At 40.7% G+C, this 19,471-nt stretch overlaps 1 protein-coding gene across 4 annotated transcripts in view; it reads left to right on the top strand.

The window, feature by feature from the left end:
• Positions 1 to 19,471, top strand: part of Dock4 (dedicator of cytokinesis 4) — a 492,219-nt gene that overhangs the window by 306,332 nt on the left and 166,416 nt on the right. For all 4 annotated transcript variants that reach the window (XM_029561952.1, XM_017797318.2, XM_008829790.3 and 1 more), the window contains exons 14-16: positions 6,469 to 6,593; positions 7,638 to 7,800; positions 17,095 to 17,201. In XM_029561952.1, the coding sequence (XP_029417812.1) occupies positions 6,469 to 6,593; positions 7,638 to 7,800; positions 17,095 to 17,201 (395 nt within the window). The remainder of the gene's footprint in view (positions 1 to 6,468; positions 6,594 to 7,637; positions 7,801 to 17,094; positions 17,202 to 19,471) is intronic.

Genomic DNA, 19,471 nt, shown 5'->3' with positions numbered 1-19,471 from the left:
GTCATGTATGCCTTGCGCGCGTTTATAGGTGGAGGGAGAAAACCAATTGCAACAGTTGTTCTCTTTCCTCCAAAGATGCGCTCAAGCATACTCCCCCCATCATACACACACACACACACACACACACACACACACACACACACACACAAATAATAATAATAATAAATTAAATAAAATTTTTTCGAAGCATCTTCTTGCTGGGCATGGTGGTGAACACCTTTAATGCAAGCATTCAGGAGGTAGAGGCAGGCTGATCTCTGTGAGATCAAGGCCAGTCTGGTCTTCATAGCTAACGGGGGCTATAGGGAGACCCTATCTCAAGACAGCAACAACAAAAAATAAATAAAAAGTATCTTGGAGCCAAGTATGAGGGCACATACCTTTAATCCCAGCACTCAGGAGGCAGAGGCAAGTGAATCTCTGTGAGATTGAGGCTACCCTGGTCTATGTAGTGAGTTCCAAGCCAGCTGGGGCTATAGGGATACAGGGAGAGCCTGCTCAAAAAACAAAACAGAACAGCATTTTGTCAGGGCTAAAGAGATGACTCAGTGGTTAAAAGCACTGGGTGCTCTTGCAGAGGACCCAGGTTTGGTTCTCAGTATCCACATGGTCGCTATAACCATCTGTAACTCCACTTCCAGGGATCCAGTGCCCTCTTCTGGTGTGCATGGGAATTGCACACAGGTGTGCTTCTATTCATTTAAGCAAAACACTCATACACATAAAATAAAAGGAAATAAATCAAAAGAAAAATGTTAAAGCATCCTGTCCTATCTAGTATCTCTTCTCTCCTTACCTTTATCTTTATCCACTACCATCTTAATAACCAAAAGTCAGAGTTCCAGAGGTTTCTATTGTCCTATCCAGGCTTAAATTACAGGGTGGCAGTAGCAATGAGGGACTAGAGCCTAGATCTCCTTATTCTGATTGTCCTGTGACACTAAAGGCATTGGGTATGTTTTTAGTAAAGAGATAGAAGAATTCAGCTATTCTGAACTAAGTAGGATTGAAGATTGACCAAAAATCTAACATCCTTTGTAACCGTGCTCCTTTTTTAAAGTATGCTATGGCTTATTCTGGTTTCTGTTGTTCTCATATGGCCACCTCTCACTGGCCTGTTAAAAACTATAAGTCCCCCTGAGTCATGAGTGCTGTCTACCTCTCTTTTCCATCTTTCTTTATCCACAAAACTAATCAATACCAAATATGCTTCATATTTTACTTATTTATTAAAGAACTAACTCAGTAGAGTTAGAGAGATGGCTCAGTGGATAAAGTGTTTGCTGCACAAGCATGGGGACGTGAATTCATATCGCCATCACCCATGTTAAAACCAGGCATGGTGAGGAGCATCTGTAACCCCAGAACTGGGGATATGGAGACAGGCTGACTTGCTGGCCATTCAGTCTAGCTGAAATGGTGAGCTCCAGGGTCAGTGAGAGAACTATCTCAGAAAATAAGGGGAGAATGATGGAGAAACATAACTGACATCCACCTCTGGCCTCCACATGTGCACACACAGATGAGCTCACCTGCACACAGTACACACATGCATGCACCACATACAAGACACACCCACACACAAAAATCGAACTCACCAAACAGAGAACTTTTGTTCTGTTCACTGTAGTATTTCTGGATCTGAAACATTGCATCTGCACACAGGAAGTTCTCAAGAAGCTGTGTGAATGGGGGAAAAGAGCTATGTAATGCTGGCAGTGCATCCCCTGACCTTCCCTCCTTTGAACCTACAGATACGGAACAGGCTACCCTACGAACCACCCTTTTCCCTCTTGCCTTTGCTGGAATTGGAGTATCTGTGGTCTTCCAGTAGGAGAGCAGAGCCACCTTCCCATAAAAGCACGTTGCTCTCATTTTTCAGGACAGTTAATCCCTTTTTAGTTTGGAAAAGCTGATCACTCATTTTGAGTTATGCTCAAGGTAAAAAAAAGGGGGGGGGTGCCAGGTGTGGTGGGGCACACTTTTGATCCCAGCACTTGGGAGGCAGAGGCAGGCAGATCTCTGAGTTCAAGGCCAGCCTAGTTTACATAGTGAGTTCCAGGCCACCTGGGGCTATAGGGAGACCCTGTCTCAAAAAAGTCCAAAAAAAGGAAAAAACCTGTAACATGCCTTTCTGTCAATCAGTGTTGATTTAGACTCAGTTTGTGAGATGTCTTACCTACTCAAGAGGATTATTAGCTAGCATCTTCAGTTTTTTTTGTTTTGTTTTATTTTGTTTTTTTGAGTCAGGGTCTCCCTGTAGCCCCAGTTGGCCTTTAACTTGCCATGTATACCAGGGTGGCCTCACAGAGATCCACCTAGGTCTGCCTTCCAAATGCTGGGATTAAAGGTGTGTGCTACCACACCCAGCTTGCATCTTCAGTTTTAAAGTACCTTGAAGGTTGATATTTTATCTGCCAAATTTTTTATTGGGAAAACCGTTGTCAAAAATAACCTTCTGGGCTAGCTTTCATAGCCTTGGGGAACACTACTCACGCTGCTAAGAGAGAACATCAATGGATGGTCTAACCCTACCTTTAAGGCCTAAAAACCACATCCATGACCAGCACAGTAAACAACATTGGTGCAGTAGTGGCACTTTTACCTTGGGAGCAATCAACAGCTATCTAATTGGACTTAGAGCCCACTCAATGGGAGAAAACTCATGTGTGGCACTGTAAACAAAGCCAAATACACATAACTGGAGAGGTCATAGATCTAGGCATCGCTGGAAAAATGTAATTTCTTACTATGTGAAAAATATGGATCCCTAAATTTATAGACAACTATCCCAATCACCACCCATCAAAGAAGCTTCTTTTTCAAGATACAGAGATAATTACTGAGTTCCACAACTGGTTACACACAGAGATTATGAATTGCCCAAGTCTAAGAGGAACGTCTACGATGCAACCTCTACACCTAAGGCCCATGGAACATAGAACAAGGGATGAAGAGAACACTATTGCATCTTTCAACTCTCATCAGTGAGGCTCATTGCAACAGAGGGCTGGGAATGCAAAAGGTCACAAATGGCCAAAACACAGAGGATAAAATTCTGAAGAGTGTGAGTCCTTGGACAGTACTCCTGTATTAACCTCCACCCACCCAGGGCTCAGGGACCATTTCAGAAGAGGGTGCAGAAAGATTGTAAGAGCCAGGGAGGAGGTGCATGACCATATGGAAATAGTCCTACAGGTACTTGGGACCCTTCTCATACAAACCTACAGCAATGGCATCAGCATGCACAAGACCCAGGCAAACTCATGCAGATAAAACCCAGCAGAACTGTGGAAATGAACAACAGGCCCCAATCTTAGATGAAGAATTATTGGGAAGTGATAACTGCTGGGTGAGGAAGAACTGATCTTCTTAAAGGGAGGGACTCTAGATAGGCTGACTAGATGCCAGTAGATGAACTTGCACTGAGAGACATCTGGGGACACTAAATTTACATGATAGGCCTTAACACAAATAACAGAATGTATGAACTCCAGTGGGGGGGGGGTGCTATGGGAGGGCACCAAGGGGGAAGGGATATAAGATGATTTTTTTTCTATATGAAATACACAAAAATTCAATAATTTTATTTATTTTTATTTTTTTAAAGAAAAGGCCTTCTGGGGCTGGGGAGATGGCTCAGCAGTTAAGAGCACTGGCTGTTCTTACAGAGGACTCAGGTTCGGTTTCCAGGACTGACATGATGGCAGACAGCCATCCCTAACTCCAGTTCCAAGGGATCTGATGTCCTCTTCTGACCTCTGCAGACACTGCATGACACTGGTGCACATACACACATGCAGGCAATGTACTCAAACACATAAAAACAAAAATAAAAAATAAAATATTTTTAATGCCCCAAAAATATCCTTCCCATACCTCTCACTGAACAAGCATGTGTCACACCACACATCACACACCACATACGTTTATTTTAAAAATAAATGACACTAGGGCTGGAGAGATGATGCAGCAGTTAAGAGAACTGGTTCCTCTTGCAAAGGACCCCGGATTGAATCCCAGCACCCACAGGGCAGCTAACAATCACCTGTAACTCCAGTTCCAGGTGATCTGACACCCTCTTCTGACCTCCACAGGCATTGTATAAAAAGAAAAAAATAAAATATTTTAAAAATAAAGAACATTAAAGGGGTGTTTGTGTGTGCATATATATACATATACACACAAATATATATATATACACATATATATGTGTATATATACAGTCAGCCCTCTGCAATTTTACAGATTTAATCCATCTTGGATTGAAAATATTCAGTGGAAAAATACAAAAAAGAAGAAAAATATTCAGTAAAGAAACTATGTCTATATTTAACATGTACGAAATTTTTTTTATCATTGGTGCCTAAACAATGCAGTATAGCAACAATTCACGTGGCATTTATACCTCATTGGTAGAGATAATTTAAACTCTTTTAGCGGATGAGTGTAAATTCTACATAAATACTATACTGGTTTGTATAAGGGACTTGAGCATTTGTTGATTTTGGTGTCCATGAGGGTCCCAGGAACCAACCTCTTGTGGGTACTGAAGGACGTCTTTGCAGTAGTGAAATGGGTTACAAAAGAAGGAGTACATTTGTAAACATTTCTAAGCAACTGGCTAAAAATTGAAAAGTATGGAAGCAGTCAAAACAAAAACTTTGAAAGCATATAAATATAATCTTAAATGTGTTGAAATATGTTACTTTTCTCCTGGACTTGGAAAGTCATTGCTTTCTGAAGTTTGGTTTTATGAGCTGTGTGAGAATAAAAAATTCATAAGAGACCTCTATATCAATAGTTTCCAGTAATACATGTTTTATATACTCTTTTAAAGGACAGTTAAGATTTAATTCTTCTTAGAACTTACTCATCTCATCCGTTTTACTCCTATGTCCAGGCCAGCCCAGGGCACTTGGAAACAGTACCATAAACAGTTACTTTTTGTGAGGAAGGTGACTGGATATGTTGCCTACCCTGACTGGAGAGTTGGGGCACTTTTTTATATGCCTTTACCCAGAAAGTTTACAAAACTCCCATCCATGGGTCTATGTATGTAGCTATTTTTCCTTCTGGTGATTTGCTTTCATAGAGGAAGTTGGTTTTTTGTTTTGTTGTATTATTATTATTATTATTATTATTATTATTATTATTAGTCTCTTTGTTTTGTTTTGAGGTGAGTCTCCTTATAGCCCCAGCTGGCCTGGAACTTTCTATATAGAAAAGGTTGGTCTCCATCTCAGAGATCCACCTGCCTCTGCCTCCTGAGTGCTGAGATTAAAGGCATGCACCACCATGCCCGGCTTGAAAGGTTTTTAATTTTATTTTTATTAAAATCAATATTACTTTTGACTCATCAAATGTTTGGAAACTTTGTTGAATAAGCATAAAGTCAACTTTACCCATCTCACTACCTTCAAAATCCTCCCAGTATTAGCACTTTGCTTACCAATTTCCCTTTTTTCTTCTTCTACCACTTAATTATTACCCTAAAGAAAAATATATGCTTTTAGTCCATTTCTCTAAGTTTGCTAGTTGACATCAGTTATTTTTCTTGAAATAATAAAAGGGGTAACATTAAATGTCCCAGTTGAATAAATCACCAACAGTAAAAATGTAGATGATTTTGTGTATCTCAAAAATGTTTGAGTTCAGGATCTTTCTCACTCATTTTATAGTTTGGTGCTCTGAAACACTGTTGAGTTTGTCTGTATGGCTAAATTATTCTGCATCTGTTCACAAAGCAATAATCTGAACTCCTCCAGCAGTGAGGTCATTTTGTCTGTGAATTTTGGAAAGGATTTACATTGCAATTGTACTTTTTGCAGTCCTATCATTTTATTCCTCTTAGGTATTTCTCTCTAAAGAACTGTGACTATAAAGTAATAATACAGGTTTCTGTGAGCCACCTCTGCTAGACTGTTATTTTGTAATCACACCTCGTAAATGAAATGAAGGAAATATTGGAAAACAATGAGACTTGACAACACCTTCTTAGTCAGTTGCAGCGTTTATCTCCTAGCACACATTCACAACAGTGTGAAGTCAGATTCTCAGAGGCTAGCTTCCATTCTCCTCCAGTGTTGGCAGTGAGAACAGAGACCGTTTCATAAAACTATAAATGATGGGCCTGGAGAAGTAGCTTAACGGTTAAGAGCTGTTCTTGCAGAGGACCCAGGTTTGGTTCCCAGTACACACATGGCTGCTAACAACCATCCTTAACTCTAGTTCCAGGGGATCTGACGTCCTCTGCAGGCACTGCACAACAAGGGTACACCTACCTACATGCAGGCAATACACTCATACACATAGAATAAAAATAATAAATAAAATGTTTTTAATTATAAACGAATTCAGACTTTTATTATGTAAATGTGACATGTATTTTTATAAACTGAAGTTTCTTGATAGAGAATTACAGTTTCTAATATATGTACTATGCTCTTCATTTTCCTTTCCTAATAGGTGAAATGAGGAATGATTTATATATCACCATTGAGAGGGGAGAATTTGAGAAAGGAGGGAAGAGCGTGGCCACAAATGTGGAAGTTACAATGTTCATTGTAGATAGTAATGGCCAGAACTTGAAGGTACGTTGGTACTGGATTTTTTTTTTAATGGTATGACAGCTACTATAGTTGTTTGATTTCATTTTTTAATGTGATCAATTCATTTCTAACTTGCAGTATTTTCTTTTCCACTCCTGTATAGTTGTCTTTTTTAAAAGTTCATTAAAATTCTTCACAGAAAAGAAATTGGAAAAACAAAAGGCGTTTGTATCTTGCTGCTTATGTATGTCAATAATTTCCTTATAGCAGTTATTCCTTAAATATAGTATTTTAGTACCATTTAATTTTTTTCCTTTTATCCATCATAATTTTGTAGATGAATGCTTTTTTGCTCTAGCAATTGGCTAAAACAAAAGAAAAAAGATCATGTTTAATCTTATAATTGTCGTTTTGTTGTTGTTGTTTGTTTGAGACAGGGTCTCCCTGTAGCCCCAGCTGGCTGTGTAGACCAGGCTGACTCTGCCTCCAGAGCGCTGGTATTAAAGGCATGTGCCACTAAGCTTGGCCATTTTATATATATATATACATACTTACTTGTGATATGAAACATATATATATATGTATATATATATGTATATGTATATATATATGTAATTTTTTTATTTTTTATTTTTATTTCTTTTTCACTGAAAGAGAGTTTGGTACTACTTGCCAGTTGGGGCAACAATAATGAACTTTTGGGAAGGAATGTTTTCTGTGAGCACTACCTGATAGAGAAGTATCAGATATTTGCCTGTTCCTCTGAGAGCTGACCCTGGGCCTTCCCTAATCTCCCACTGGATCATGCAAGAGACTTTAACTGCAGCAGATTGGGAACCTGGCTTCCTAGAATTGAACTCTCACATCACCAAGGCGCACCCCTGACACAACATGCCTTGGAGACCAGCCTCAGAATCTAACACTCATTCCACTAGGCAGAGCAAATACAGAAACAGCACCGGAAAGACTGGGAGGTAATTTCCCATGAGGTGCTGTCTGGGGAACAGGCTGGCAGAGAGGCAAATGCTCCCTCTTGCAGAAGCCTCCCAATGAAGCTGGCTTTAACCTGTTTGTTTCCTTTATTAGGATTTTATCTCCTTTGGCGCTGGAGAGCCTCCTGCTACTGAATACCACTCCTTTGTGCTTTATCATAACAACAGTCCCAGGTGGTCAGAACTGCTGAAACTTCCCATTCCTGTGGATAAATTTCGGGGCTCCCACATCCGCTTTGAGTTTAGGCATTGTTCCAGTAAGTGTTTGGGAGTTGGTCAGCAGCTTTGTGTTCTTCGGGTTGGTTGTATGCTTTTGAGCTGCACTACTGTGGGTGGATCTCCAGAAAGGATCACAAAGAGGGAGGGAGGCAGGCAGTAGGAATCTTGGAAGTGAGGGGTTTATAAGCCTGGAGAAGCAACAGTGTGGAAACAGAAAGGAAAGGGGGAGGAAAAGACCACAGGAGACCTAGGATTCTCATAAAAATCCAGCTCATCGCTCAGCCTAGAGAGACTGGACAGAAGGGGGAGACACAGCATTAGAAAACTACACTTGTTCTGGTAGTCTTGGGTAATCCTGGCTTTTTAGTATTGCCTGGAACTAACCCAACTCAGAGATACCCCCTGAGAATTTTCTAGGCACGTGAAGCTGATAGGAAAGCTTTAGTGAGGCTAGGGTTTGTGGTGATTTGTGTATGTCTGCATCACCGTGCAGTCTCAGATGGGGATGAAATGAGAATCAGGTAATGTCAGCTGGACAAGGCCTTGGAGATAATATGAAATAATTGCTTCATTTTACAGATTTAAGCAGCTCAAGACAGAAACTAGATTGTCTGGTCATGAAGTTACCATTTCCTGATGTTTATTTCAATTCTTTTCACTTTTTCTTTTTTTTTTTTTTTTTTTTTTTGTCTTTTTGAGACAGTATCTCCCTGTAGTCCCAGTGGCCTAGAACTCAATATGTAGACCAGGCTGGCCTCAAATTCACAGAGATCTGCCTGCCTATGCCTCCCAAGTGCTGGGTACCACCCTCTGACACCCTGTTTCCTACCCTCACCCCTGCCAACCCTAGACCAACGATCCTCTGACATTCCCTATACCTCTGAAGTACAGACACTACCCAGTGCGGTGCGATCAGGAAAGGTTCTGGTGAATCTTGCTTTGGGAGCAGAATAACAAGCAATGGATGCAGGAGAGCATATTAGAAAGGAAGTAGGCTCTTCTCCAGTCTGGAAGGAAGAAGGGTTATTACCAAGAGATTCATGACTTCATCTGCATGACACTGTAATTCAACTAAGGTTCAAATGGAGGAAGACCTTGCTTGTGGTCAGAACTATGGAATATTTCAGAACTGACTCAGAAAAACTATATAAATTAGGCTTTTGTGGACATTTCAGAATTCAGGATGATGGCTAGCAGAACCTCACTATCCTAAATTCCCAGAGGAGTTCCCAGTGTAAAGGGCTTGGCGTGGGAAAATGGACTTGGGAATCTGTTCCATCTCTTCCCACTCAGCCTTATACTTCAAATTTTTTTCATTCAAAAGAACTAGCAAAGAACAAAAAGGGAAAATGTCTTCATGGTCCCACAAACTACAAATGCCCAATGACATTATTTTATTACATAGACTTACAACTATTTCTGTGCATGTATATTTACTCAACAATATCATTTATTCTTAAGATGAATGTTTCTTGAACATCCACTGTATGCCAGCCACTTTCCTGGGTACTGCAGCTGTATCCATGAACACAGCAAGCTTCTTCCTCTGACAGAGCTTCCACTCAGAGACAGAGGACAGACAATTAACAATAAATGCATAGGACGGTAGTCCCCTTGTACCTTCAGTGTTGCATTCCATGATTTTGGTTATCTGTGGTCAACCACAGATCAAAAATAATTAAATAGAAAAGTCCAGAATAAAATATTCTTAACTTTTAAATTGTATAACATTCTGAGTAGTTTGAAGAAATCTCTCACCATCTGTTCTGGTTAGTTTTCTATTGATGTGACAAAAACACTGACCAACACCAACTTGGGGAAGAAAGAGTCTATTTGGCTTACAGCTCACAGTCCATCATCAAGGGAATCCAGGGCCAGAACCTGGAGCACAGACCATGGAAGTACACTGCTTACTGGCTTGCTCCTCTGGCCTGTACTCAGTCTGCTTTCTTATATAGCACAGGGCCACCTGCCCAGGGCTGGTAGAGCCCAAAACAGGCTATGCCTGCCCACATCACAATCAAGAAAATGCCCTGCAGACATGCCACAAGCTAATCCAAAGGAGAAAATTCCTCAATTGAGGTTCCTTCCAACCAGGTGTGTCAAGTTGACAACTGATGCTATCCAGCACACCATCACACCCCTTCAAGTTGTAAATTATCTTTGCCCAGAATATCTGTGCTGTGTGAGATACCTTCCTGTTAGTCACTAAACTGTCTCAGTTATCCTATCAACTGCTGAAGTATTATAGTGCTCATATTTAACTGGCCCTTATTTTACTCACTGTTAGTCCCAAAACGTAAGTATAGTGATCCCAGTGACTCAAATATGCCAAAAAGAAGCAGCAAGGTGCTTTTATGTGAAAAAGTAGTTGTTCTGAACTTAGTAAATAAAATTTTAAAAATTATGTGGAAAGACTGATAAGATGCCTTTGTTATTAACTTCTTCCTGTGCCTAAATTTTAAAGATTTCCATTGGTACATATAAGATATATAAGGCTTTCTATTGGTACATATAAGATATATAAGATATATACTATTTGTTGTTCAGGTAGCCAGTGGGAGTCTTGGAACATAGTCCCTGAAAACCGGGGTGAACTGCTGTATACCAGGTAGCGAGTGATGAGTGCAGAGAAGAAGACTGAGCTGATAGGGCTAGGAAGTGATAGTTCTATATTGCTGTTTTACGTGGAGCAGTCAAGAAAGAGCTTTCTGATAAGAAGATTTGTCAGCAGTAAAGTAAAAGAATTGAATGTCTGAGCCATTGATGTATATGGGGGAAGAATAGTCCAGACAGAGAGAACAGTAGATGGGGAAGTCATACTGTTGAAACATGCTTGGCATTTTCAAAGAATAGCAAGAGACCAGAGGTAGCAAGGGAGCAAGACCTATTTGACTTTTATGTTGTGTTGAGGACTATGAATCTGTTTGAGTGAGGGACACCACTAGAGAATTTGGGGTAAAGAGAAGTCTTACTGTAGGATGGATAATAGATCATAGATGGGCCAGTTAGAAAGAGGAAGACCACTTTGGAGGCATTGCGATTCTTGAAATAAGAGACTAAAGTGCTCCAAAATAGGATGATAGCAGTTTGTTTTTACAGATTATTCATGGATTAGATGTGAAAGAAGGGAAAAAGTCAAGGATGACCCCAGTATTTGATCCTGAGAATAAAACGTACATTTAATGAAGTGGGCAGGACAATAGAAACCATCTGTTTGGGGAGCAAAAACCAAACTTTCCATCCTAGATATTTGATGTCTACCAGACATTCAAGGTGTCAGAGCAACAAATGAATGAGATCCAGGTTGGAAACTTAAACTTTGAAATGAGATCGTTGCCCCCACCTGCGGGGACCCTGTACAGGTAAAGCTCGAGGGGGACGACTCCCTGAAAAGAAAAACGGGCGAGAAAGAGGAGACGGAGCCCAAGCAAGTCCACTTGTCAAGTGTCCGCTTTATTGAACTGCAAGCTTTATGGGTATGGGAGGGGGACTGAGCAATTCAGCAACGTGACTGACCACCAGGTGTTCCAAGAGATTACTGCATGACTTATCTTTTCCGAGAACTGTTTGCAAGGGGAAGAGAAAGATAACCTTGCCATAAATTCTTTCTCAAGGTTACTAGTGCAGGCAGAATTTCCTGCTTAAGTCAACTGTTTGTAGAGCTATATTATATTTTTTGGTAATGATTGTTGTTTCTCCAGCTCCCGACAGATCGTGTAGTTCAGTGGTTGGCTATAAATATTTAATGACCAGTACTTGGGACAGGGCTAGCCCTGATCTGTAACATTTGGTGATTTCCATGGTACTATTGCTGTAACTATGGCCAACTCTGATCACTGTTATGACTTCACTGAATGTGAAAGATGCACTTTTCCAGCTGGTGTGATCCAGCACAGTCCAGCTCCAACACATCATCCATTTTGATTTTTCTTAAGGGCAGGAGATGGGGTGAGATTCCTAAGTAGTAAGCTTAATGGCAGAGGGAAGTCCAAGAATGGGTCTCTAGGACACTCAGTGTACTTACAGCTGGGAAAAATGAGAAGATGCTGTTAAATGGCATTAAAAGGGACTAGCCAGTAAGTTAAAGAACAATCAGGGAATCCAGGAGGCTAAGGGGAGGAGGTTTTTTTGTTTTTGTGTTTTTTTAATTGAGCTTTTAAAATTTCACACATTTTTCATACAAAATTTCATACAACATTTTCCACTCAAATCCAGACCGCCCCCCGTATCCCTGCACTGAACTCTATGCACTCTGCCATACATGCTGAGTCCTATTCATTCATGTGTTTGTACCCAAATGTCCTTCAGTGTAAATGCATCCACTGGAGTCTAGTCAGCCCATCCAGTGGGGAAGTTTTTGAAGAGAGAATTGGTCAGATATGTCAGATGTCAGTAATACATAAGATGATGACATAAAAAATTATCATTTGATTTAATATCAGAAATCATTGGACCTGATAAGCTGCCTTAGTGGATTTGTGGTGGTGAATGTGAGTTTAAAAGTGAGAAGCAGGAGTCCAGCGTGGTGGCATGCACCTTTAATCCTAGCACTTGGGAGGCAGAGGCAGGAAAATCTCTGTGAATCCAAGGCCAGCCAGTGCTACAGGGAGACCCTATCTCAAAAAGACCAAAAAAAAAAAGGAAAGGGAAGCAGTAAATACACTCAAGTCTTTTGAGAACTGTTGCAATGAAGAATACAAAGTCATGTTTGGGGCTACGAAAACTCAGTATTTTCAAGATGTCAGTTCTTCCTAACTAAATCTATAGATTCAATACAATCTTAGTCAAAATCTCAGCAAGTTTTTTCTAATGAATATTTAAGAAACAGATCCTAAAGTTAAAGATCTAGCATAGCCAACATCCTATGAAAGAAGAGCCAAGTTGCAGGATGACATTACATGCTTTTAAGGCTATAATCCCAGCACTCAGGAAGTAGAAGCGGTAGGGTCAGAAGTTCCAGGTCATCTTGGAGAAATATGTGACCAAGTTTAAATAATTAAAAAAAAATTTAACTATAAAACTGCAATAATCAAGACAATAAGATATTACAAAGAGATAAAAGATCCAGGGGCCAGACCAGAGAACCCAAATATTGTTGAGCATAAGACAGTCAACAGATCTTTGCCAAAGAAGCAAAGAAAATTCCATAAAGGAACATATTCTTTTCAACAAATGGTGCTAGTCCAACAAATGGACCAGATGACATCGAGTCATCCAAGAGCTGGGAGGTATAATCCACCAATTCAGGGTATTTTATTAGTAAAAAGGATATCATACTATGCAAACATATATGAGTCCATTGAACTTACTGGCTAATTGCTCTAATAGCTAAGGGCAAGTGGCCATGAATGTAAACATTATTGTAAACATTATTGTATTATCTGATAACAAGTAAAGTTCAAAAGTCAAGTAAATAGTCAAGTAGAGTTCAAAAGTTATTTCTGAATGAGTCTTCTATGAATCCTAAGTTCCTGCATTGTCATTGGTGGAGAAACCTCTTCCCAGACACTTTTCTATAATTTTGCTTAGCTTTAGTAACATCAGTGTTTTCCCACTTTTTTTCTGTATTAGTCACTGTTCTGTTGCTGTGATAGAAACACTGACCAAAGCATTTATAGAAGGAAGAGTTTATTTGAGCTTATGCTTCCAGGGGAATTACAGTTTGTCATGGCAGGGAGGCATGGTGGCTGGAGGTGGCTGGAGCAGGAGCAGCAGAGTGAAGCTCTCACATCATCACCAGGCACAGGAAGCAAGAGGGTGACTGGAGATCTGGCAAGGCTTAAGAACTCTCTAAGCCCACCCACAGTGACATGTTTCCTCCAGGATAGCCACACCTTCTAAAACCTCCCAAAACAGTGCCATCATCTAGGGACAAAATATCCAAACACTTGGAACTTATGGGGGACATTTTCATTCAAACCACTACAGTCCACCCCGTGACCCTCATAGGCTCACGATCATATAAAATGCAAAATGCATTTAGTCCAACTTTAAAGTCCCCATAATCATTATCAGCCTCAATACTATTCAAATGTCCACAGTCCACAGGTAAATATCTTAACTGTAAGCCTCTATGAAATTAAAAGACAAATTACATACTCCCAACATACAGTGGAACTAAATACACATTGCCATTCCAAAAGGGAGGAATGGAGGCATGGTAAGGAAATACTGGACCAAAACAAGACCGAAAACCAGCAGAGCAAATACCAAATCCAGTAGCTCCACATCCAACTTCTGGAACTTTACTTCTGAAGGGCTTAGATGGCTCAGCCTTTCTAGCTTTGCTGCATGCAACACACATCTCTCTCTCGTGCTGGTACCACTCCCTGTGTGCAGGTCTTCTTGAGAGATGCCTCACAGCTCTGGCATCACGAATTTCTTGGGGTCTCCATTGCCAACCAGGCTTCACCTTCACAGCTTCACGCAATGGCCTATCAGGGTCTTCTCTAGGCGGGAGAATCCAGGCTTCACTTCACAGCTTCATGCAATGGCCTATCAGGACCTTCTCTAGGCTGGGGAATTCCTGCTTCACACTGCCTGGCCTCCGAGGCACTCTGAAACCTCAGAGGGAGAATTGGTGACCCCTTCACTCTTCCATCTTTCATGCCTCTAAAGCCAGCACCAGGTGAGGGACACTGCCAAGTATGAGTGGAAGTTTGGGGTGGACTCCAGCCTGCTTTATCCATTTTAGAAGCTTTTCTGTTCTGTGGCCCCTGCAGCATTTTCCTTTCACAAATTGGAGACTTAACTGGGTGTGGTCTTGCCCTGGAGGCATTCTCTCCATTGTTTAAGTTTGAATCTCTAGGCCCCTCCTTAATCACTTTAATCTCCTTAATCACTTTAATCTCTTTATCAATGGGATCCTCTTCATCACATGCCAGGGCTCCAACATTTATCTTCCTAGTGCTCTTTTTCAATCCAAACTGTACTTCTCTCTGCCCCATTTGCTCTCTTTCACTCTAGATCTGCATAATATTCACCATTAATAGCCATGCCTCCATTTCTATATTAGGCTGTCTTGAAATTTCTTCCACCAATGAAATTAGTCCATTACTTTTCAACTTAGCCTCAGGCAAGCTTTTAGGTTGAGAGCAGACTCCAGCCAGACTCTGCCAAAATATCCCAAGTGCTGCTTAAGTCCTTATTTCCCTCTGGAACTACATTGTTCTCAGCACTACTTTCTTCCAGGTGTTTACTAGAATGGCCTGTTAAGCTCTGCTTACAGCAATCAACCACTGTTCTAGCCCAAACTTCCAAAGTCTTCCACATTTTTCCAAAACCCCACATGGTCAGATTCTTCACAACCAACAGTCCACTCTCTGGTACCAATTATTGTATTAGTCACTTTTCTGTTGCTGTGATAGAAACACTGACCAAAACAACTTATAAAAGGAAGAATTTATTTGAGCTTACCGTTCCAGGGGAATTACAGTCCATCTTGGCAGGGAGGTGTGGTGGCAGAGGTGGCTGGAGGAGGAACGGAAGCAAAGCTCTCACATCATCACATAGGCACAGGAAGCAAGAGGGCGATTGGGGATCTGGTAAGGCTTAAGAACTCTCTAAGCCCACCCCCAGTGACGTGCTTCCTCCAGGATAGCCACACCTTCTAAAACCTCCCAAAACAGTATCATCATCTGGGGACAAAATGTCCAAACACTTGGAGCCTATGGCGCACATTTTCATTCAAACCACTACACTTTCTAAAGTTAAATTTAATTATTTTAAAAGACTCTTTTTTAAAAGCACATATTTAATGAAATCACACTTCGAGGGATGTCATCCTCTTAGGGGTTCTATGCTCCCTCTGTGAAATGGGGGGAGCCGTTGTTAAAGGGTGTGTTGCTAAACCTCTTTGTGTAATCTTCAAGAACTCTGAAACAACTTTTTCCTCTAGCTCAGGTCTCACTGTGTCCCAAAGTTAAGCTTCTCTGTTCAAGTGTGTTGTTATACTGCCACACTTGTGTAGGAAAGAACAACCCTCCATCCCGTCATATGCTCCTAGAGAACTATTCCCCACATAGCCAAATACTTAAGGGTGTTGTAGATTGTGATCTGTTGCTGTGATAAACCAGGACCAAAGTAACTTGGGGAGGATAGAGTTTATTCCAGCTAACACTACTGTCTTTCACTGAGGGAAACAAAAGAAGGAATTTAAGACAGGAACCTGGTGGCAGAGAGACCAGAGAAAAACAGTGGATATTGGCTTGTTTCCCCCTGGCTTGCTCAGCAGCTTTCTTTATACAGCCCAGGCCCACCTGCCCAGGAAAGGCACCACCCATAGTGGTCCCTCCTGCATCAACCAGCAATTCAGAAATGCCCCACAGACATGCTCATAAGCCAGTCTGATGGAGACAATTCCTCAGATGAGGTTGCTTCTTCCCATGTGTCTCCATTCTATGTGAGGTTGACAAAGACCTAACATAAGGGGAGACTGCAACTGCAGTTGAACTAAAAGCTTTGTAGCATTCTCCAGTTTGGGGCGAGAAGAGGCTTGGTGGAAGGACAAGAGTACTGCTTGAAAGATCTAGAGCAAGTTACTTAACATCTGAGATTCTGTTTCCTTTTCTATAAATAAGAACTAGAATCAGCACTTCTAGCCGCTGTTCTTGTTATTAGATGTCTGAATACTCCCTGCCTCATCCTGAATTCCTGAGTACTACAGTAATACCACAGTAAACTGTAGTTTACAATTCATATTTCCTTTCTGTGTGCCTAACTTTTGCCTGAAGTAGCTTTACAGAGCTTGCTGTTCTCACGTGTGGACCAAGGCAGAGCTTGGAAATGACCTTTCAGAGAGCCAGTGTCTTAGGTACTCTTTGAAAAACCAGAACAGATAAGAATCCTGCTCCTAATAATGCATAACAGTGGAAAGTAAGATGTGAAGGGGAGAAAAAAAAGAAGTCCACAAAATTTTAAGAATATAAGTTATCTGTAACAAGTCCTGTGGAAAAAAATAGGCAAGGAATGTAATTTAAAGGTTACGGGCCATATGACATGGTGCCCGCCTTTAATCCCAGCCCTAGGGAGGCAGAGGCATGCAGATCTCTGTGAGATTGGGGTCAGCCTAGTCCACATAGTGACTTCCAGGCAGACTGGGACTAGGGAGACCCAATCAAAAAACACAAAGAAACAAATAGAAAGATTAGGGAGCATGAATATAGCATTAGAGGGTGGCCACTTTAGATAGATGTCCTGTCCTAAAAGTTGCTGTCCACTGTATGGAGGATCTGGAATGTGCTCGGGGCGGGTTATAGTCCTTGATGCTCTTTCTTCTTGTGAAAAATGTGTGAGTATACACTTTAATAAGCAATTATTTTCCTTTGCAGCAAAGGAGAAAGGAGAGAAGAAGTTGTTTGGTTTCTCTTTTGTGCCCCTGATGCAAGAAGATGGAAGGACTCTTCCAGACGGCACGCACGAGCTCATTGTGCATAAGGTACCATCAGTCCATGTTGGCTATAGGCTGTGGAAAGCAGGGTACAGTTGTTAACTCCTTGTCTTATCACTTTGGAAAAGAGGAAAAAATGACTTAAAAGAATACTTACAAACAAGGTTGTAAATAGGGATAGTTTCCTCTTAAAAGTACTATTTCTAAGTTCTACATCACATTCAATTATATATGCTGGTATTGAGGGACACATTCATCACTTTACATGCTTGGAAAATGCTCTACCACCATTCCCAGCCCTAAAACATATTTTAAAGATGGTTTTTTTCAGCCAGGTGTGGTAGCACATGCCTTTAATCCCAGCACTAGGGAGACCGATACAAGCGGATCTGTGTGAGTTCGAGGCCAGCCTGATCTCAATAGCGAGTTCCAGGCCAGCTGGGGTACAGGGAGACCCTATCTTAAAAGGACCAAAAAAAAAAAAAAAAAAGAGAGAGAGTTTTTTTCATATTAATTTAGGGATAAATATTTTCATAAATCGGGATGTCAATATTAAAGTCCTTTCTATTGTTGTGATGGGATTAAATAAACCTTATAAATAGTTTTGTAAATACTGCTAATAGATGCATTTTTATATATCTTTATATTCTCAGAGGACAGTTTAGTAAGTTCAACAGTACTTTAAAAAGATTATCTGTATTTTGTTTCTCCATTCCTGTAACCTTGTAATATTCTGAACCAGCTCTGACTTGTGCTAAGTGTTTCTACCGGTCTTATCTCCCTTTAGTCCAAATTCTGCCCAGACTTTAGGATGGCACATTGGTGAAGGTATAGCCAGGTCATTTCTCAGTTCACAGGCCATTCAGAAGCTGCTCATGTTCAGAGAATAGATCCCAAGCCTCTCAGGGTGCACCAGGCTTCTGCCTCCCCTCTGCTTCACCCCTTACCACGTCCTGTCTCTTCATGCTACAGCTGTGAAGAGACTCTTTTTAGGTCCTCATGCCCTCTTTGCTGGTTCTGTCTGCTCTGCCTTTGGGCCTTTGGGCCTTTGGGCCTTTTACCTTCCTCTCCAAGTACCCATCCCCTGGTGCTCTGCTTAATCACAACTTCCTTGAGGAACTGTCCCCAGTTTCCTAGCCCTACTCCCCATGTTCCCAGTTGGCCAAGGGCCCTCCCCTGACCTCCATAGCTTTCTGTACACTTTTCTTATAATGCACTCCATATACCATCCCAAATTCTTCTCATGATTTGTAGCTTAGGTTGGTAGATTTTTGAGCCCCAGGAATAATAGCTTTGTTCAAGGGGTTTTCATGTAGAGTACATGTGCAGTGGAGATTGACTGAATGAACAGCATGATTATAAATAAGAATGCTCTACACTTTTGAGTAACTGTTCATAAAATAATTGCTAATGAACAAGGTATCTGGTTATTTCTACTTTATGTATGTGTATTTTTAATCATTCATTTTTTGCTATTTGTTCAACATGTAAATTGAGCAAAAACTATAGCCAGATTCTTTTCTAGGTACTGGGAATATAATGGCCAACTGCAGAGTCAAATCCCTCTATTTCTGGCACTTACATTCTGTTTCATAAAATGATCTAAAGGAAATAAAATGCTGAGATATAAAGAAAATATATTATAATACAGAAAAACCAGTAAGGCAAACAGAAGAATGGCATATTCTAGACACCTTGCTTCAATCTAGTGACCTCACCTGTAGACCTGAGAGGTTTTCTTGTAAGCAGTATATAATATGGCAGTCACTGTCTCAGCCATTGCTCATTTTAATACCACCTATTAAGTAGGCTAAATTTTTAGCCAGTGATTTGAAATCCTCCTCTCCCCACATTTTTTTTCCTTTTAAATAATAAATTCAAGATTCCAATTATCAGCTCATACATGCCTTCAAGCTGCCACAGCAGAGGAGAGGAAGATGAGAATTAAGTTGGTAATTAGGGTTTGATAATCACAAGCTACAAGTGACCTTACACTGAAACTCAACCTGTTGATTCAGTGCTATGACACAGCAAACCAAATCATCAACCAGGCTAAAAACAAAGGCTGTTATACTTGGCAAGTATTTTACATCTCTTTAAATAACAATAACTAAATAACCCTATTCATAACAAATTCAACTTCCAAGAGGTTTTGTTATAGAGTCTGTTCCTGATGGGTCTGAGATGATCTGCCTCAAATCAGACAAGCTATAGACACCATCTTGAGCATCTTTGATAGCTGAGGAAGATCCCAGGAACACATTTACTCATTCATTTATTCATTTATTTGGTCTTTTTGAGACAGAGTCTTCCTGTAG

Source organism: Nannospalax galili, unplaced genomic scaffold (assembly GCF_000622305.1).
Source record: "Nannospalax galili isolate Female #2095 unplaced genomic scaffold, S.galili_v1.0 scaffold674, whole genome shotgun sequence".
In the NCBI taxonomy this organism is placed as follows: domain Eukaryota; kingdom Metazoa; phylum Chordata; class Mammalia; order Rodentia; family Spalacidae; genus Nannospalax; species Nannospalax galili.
This window is presented reverse-complemented; position numbering and strand designations above follow the sequence as displayed.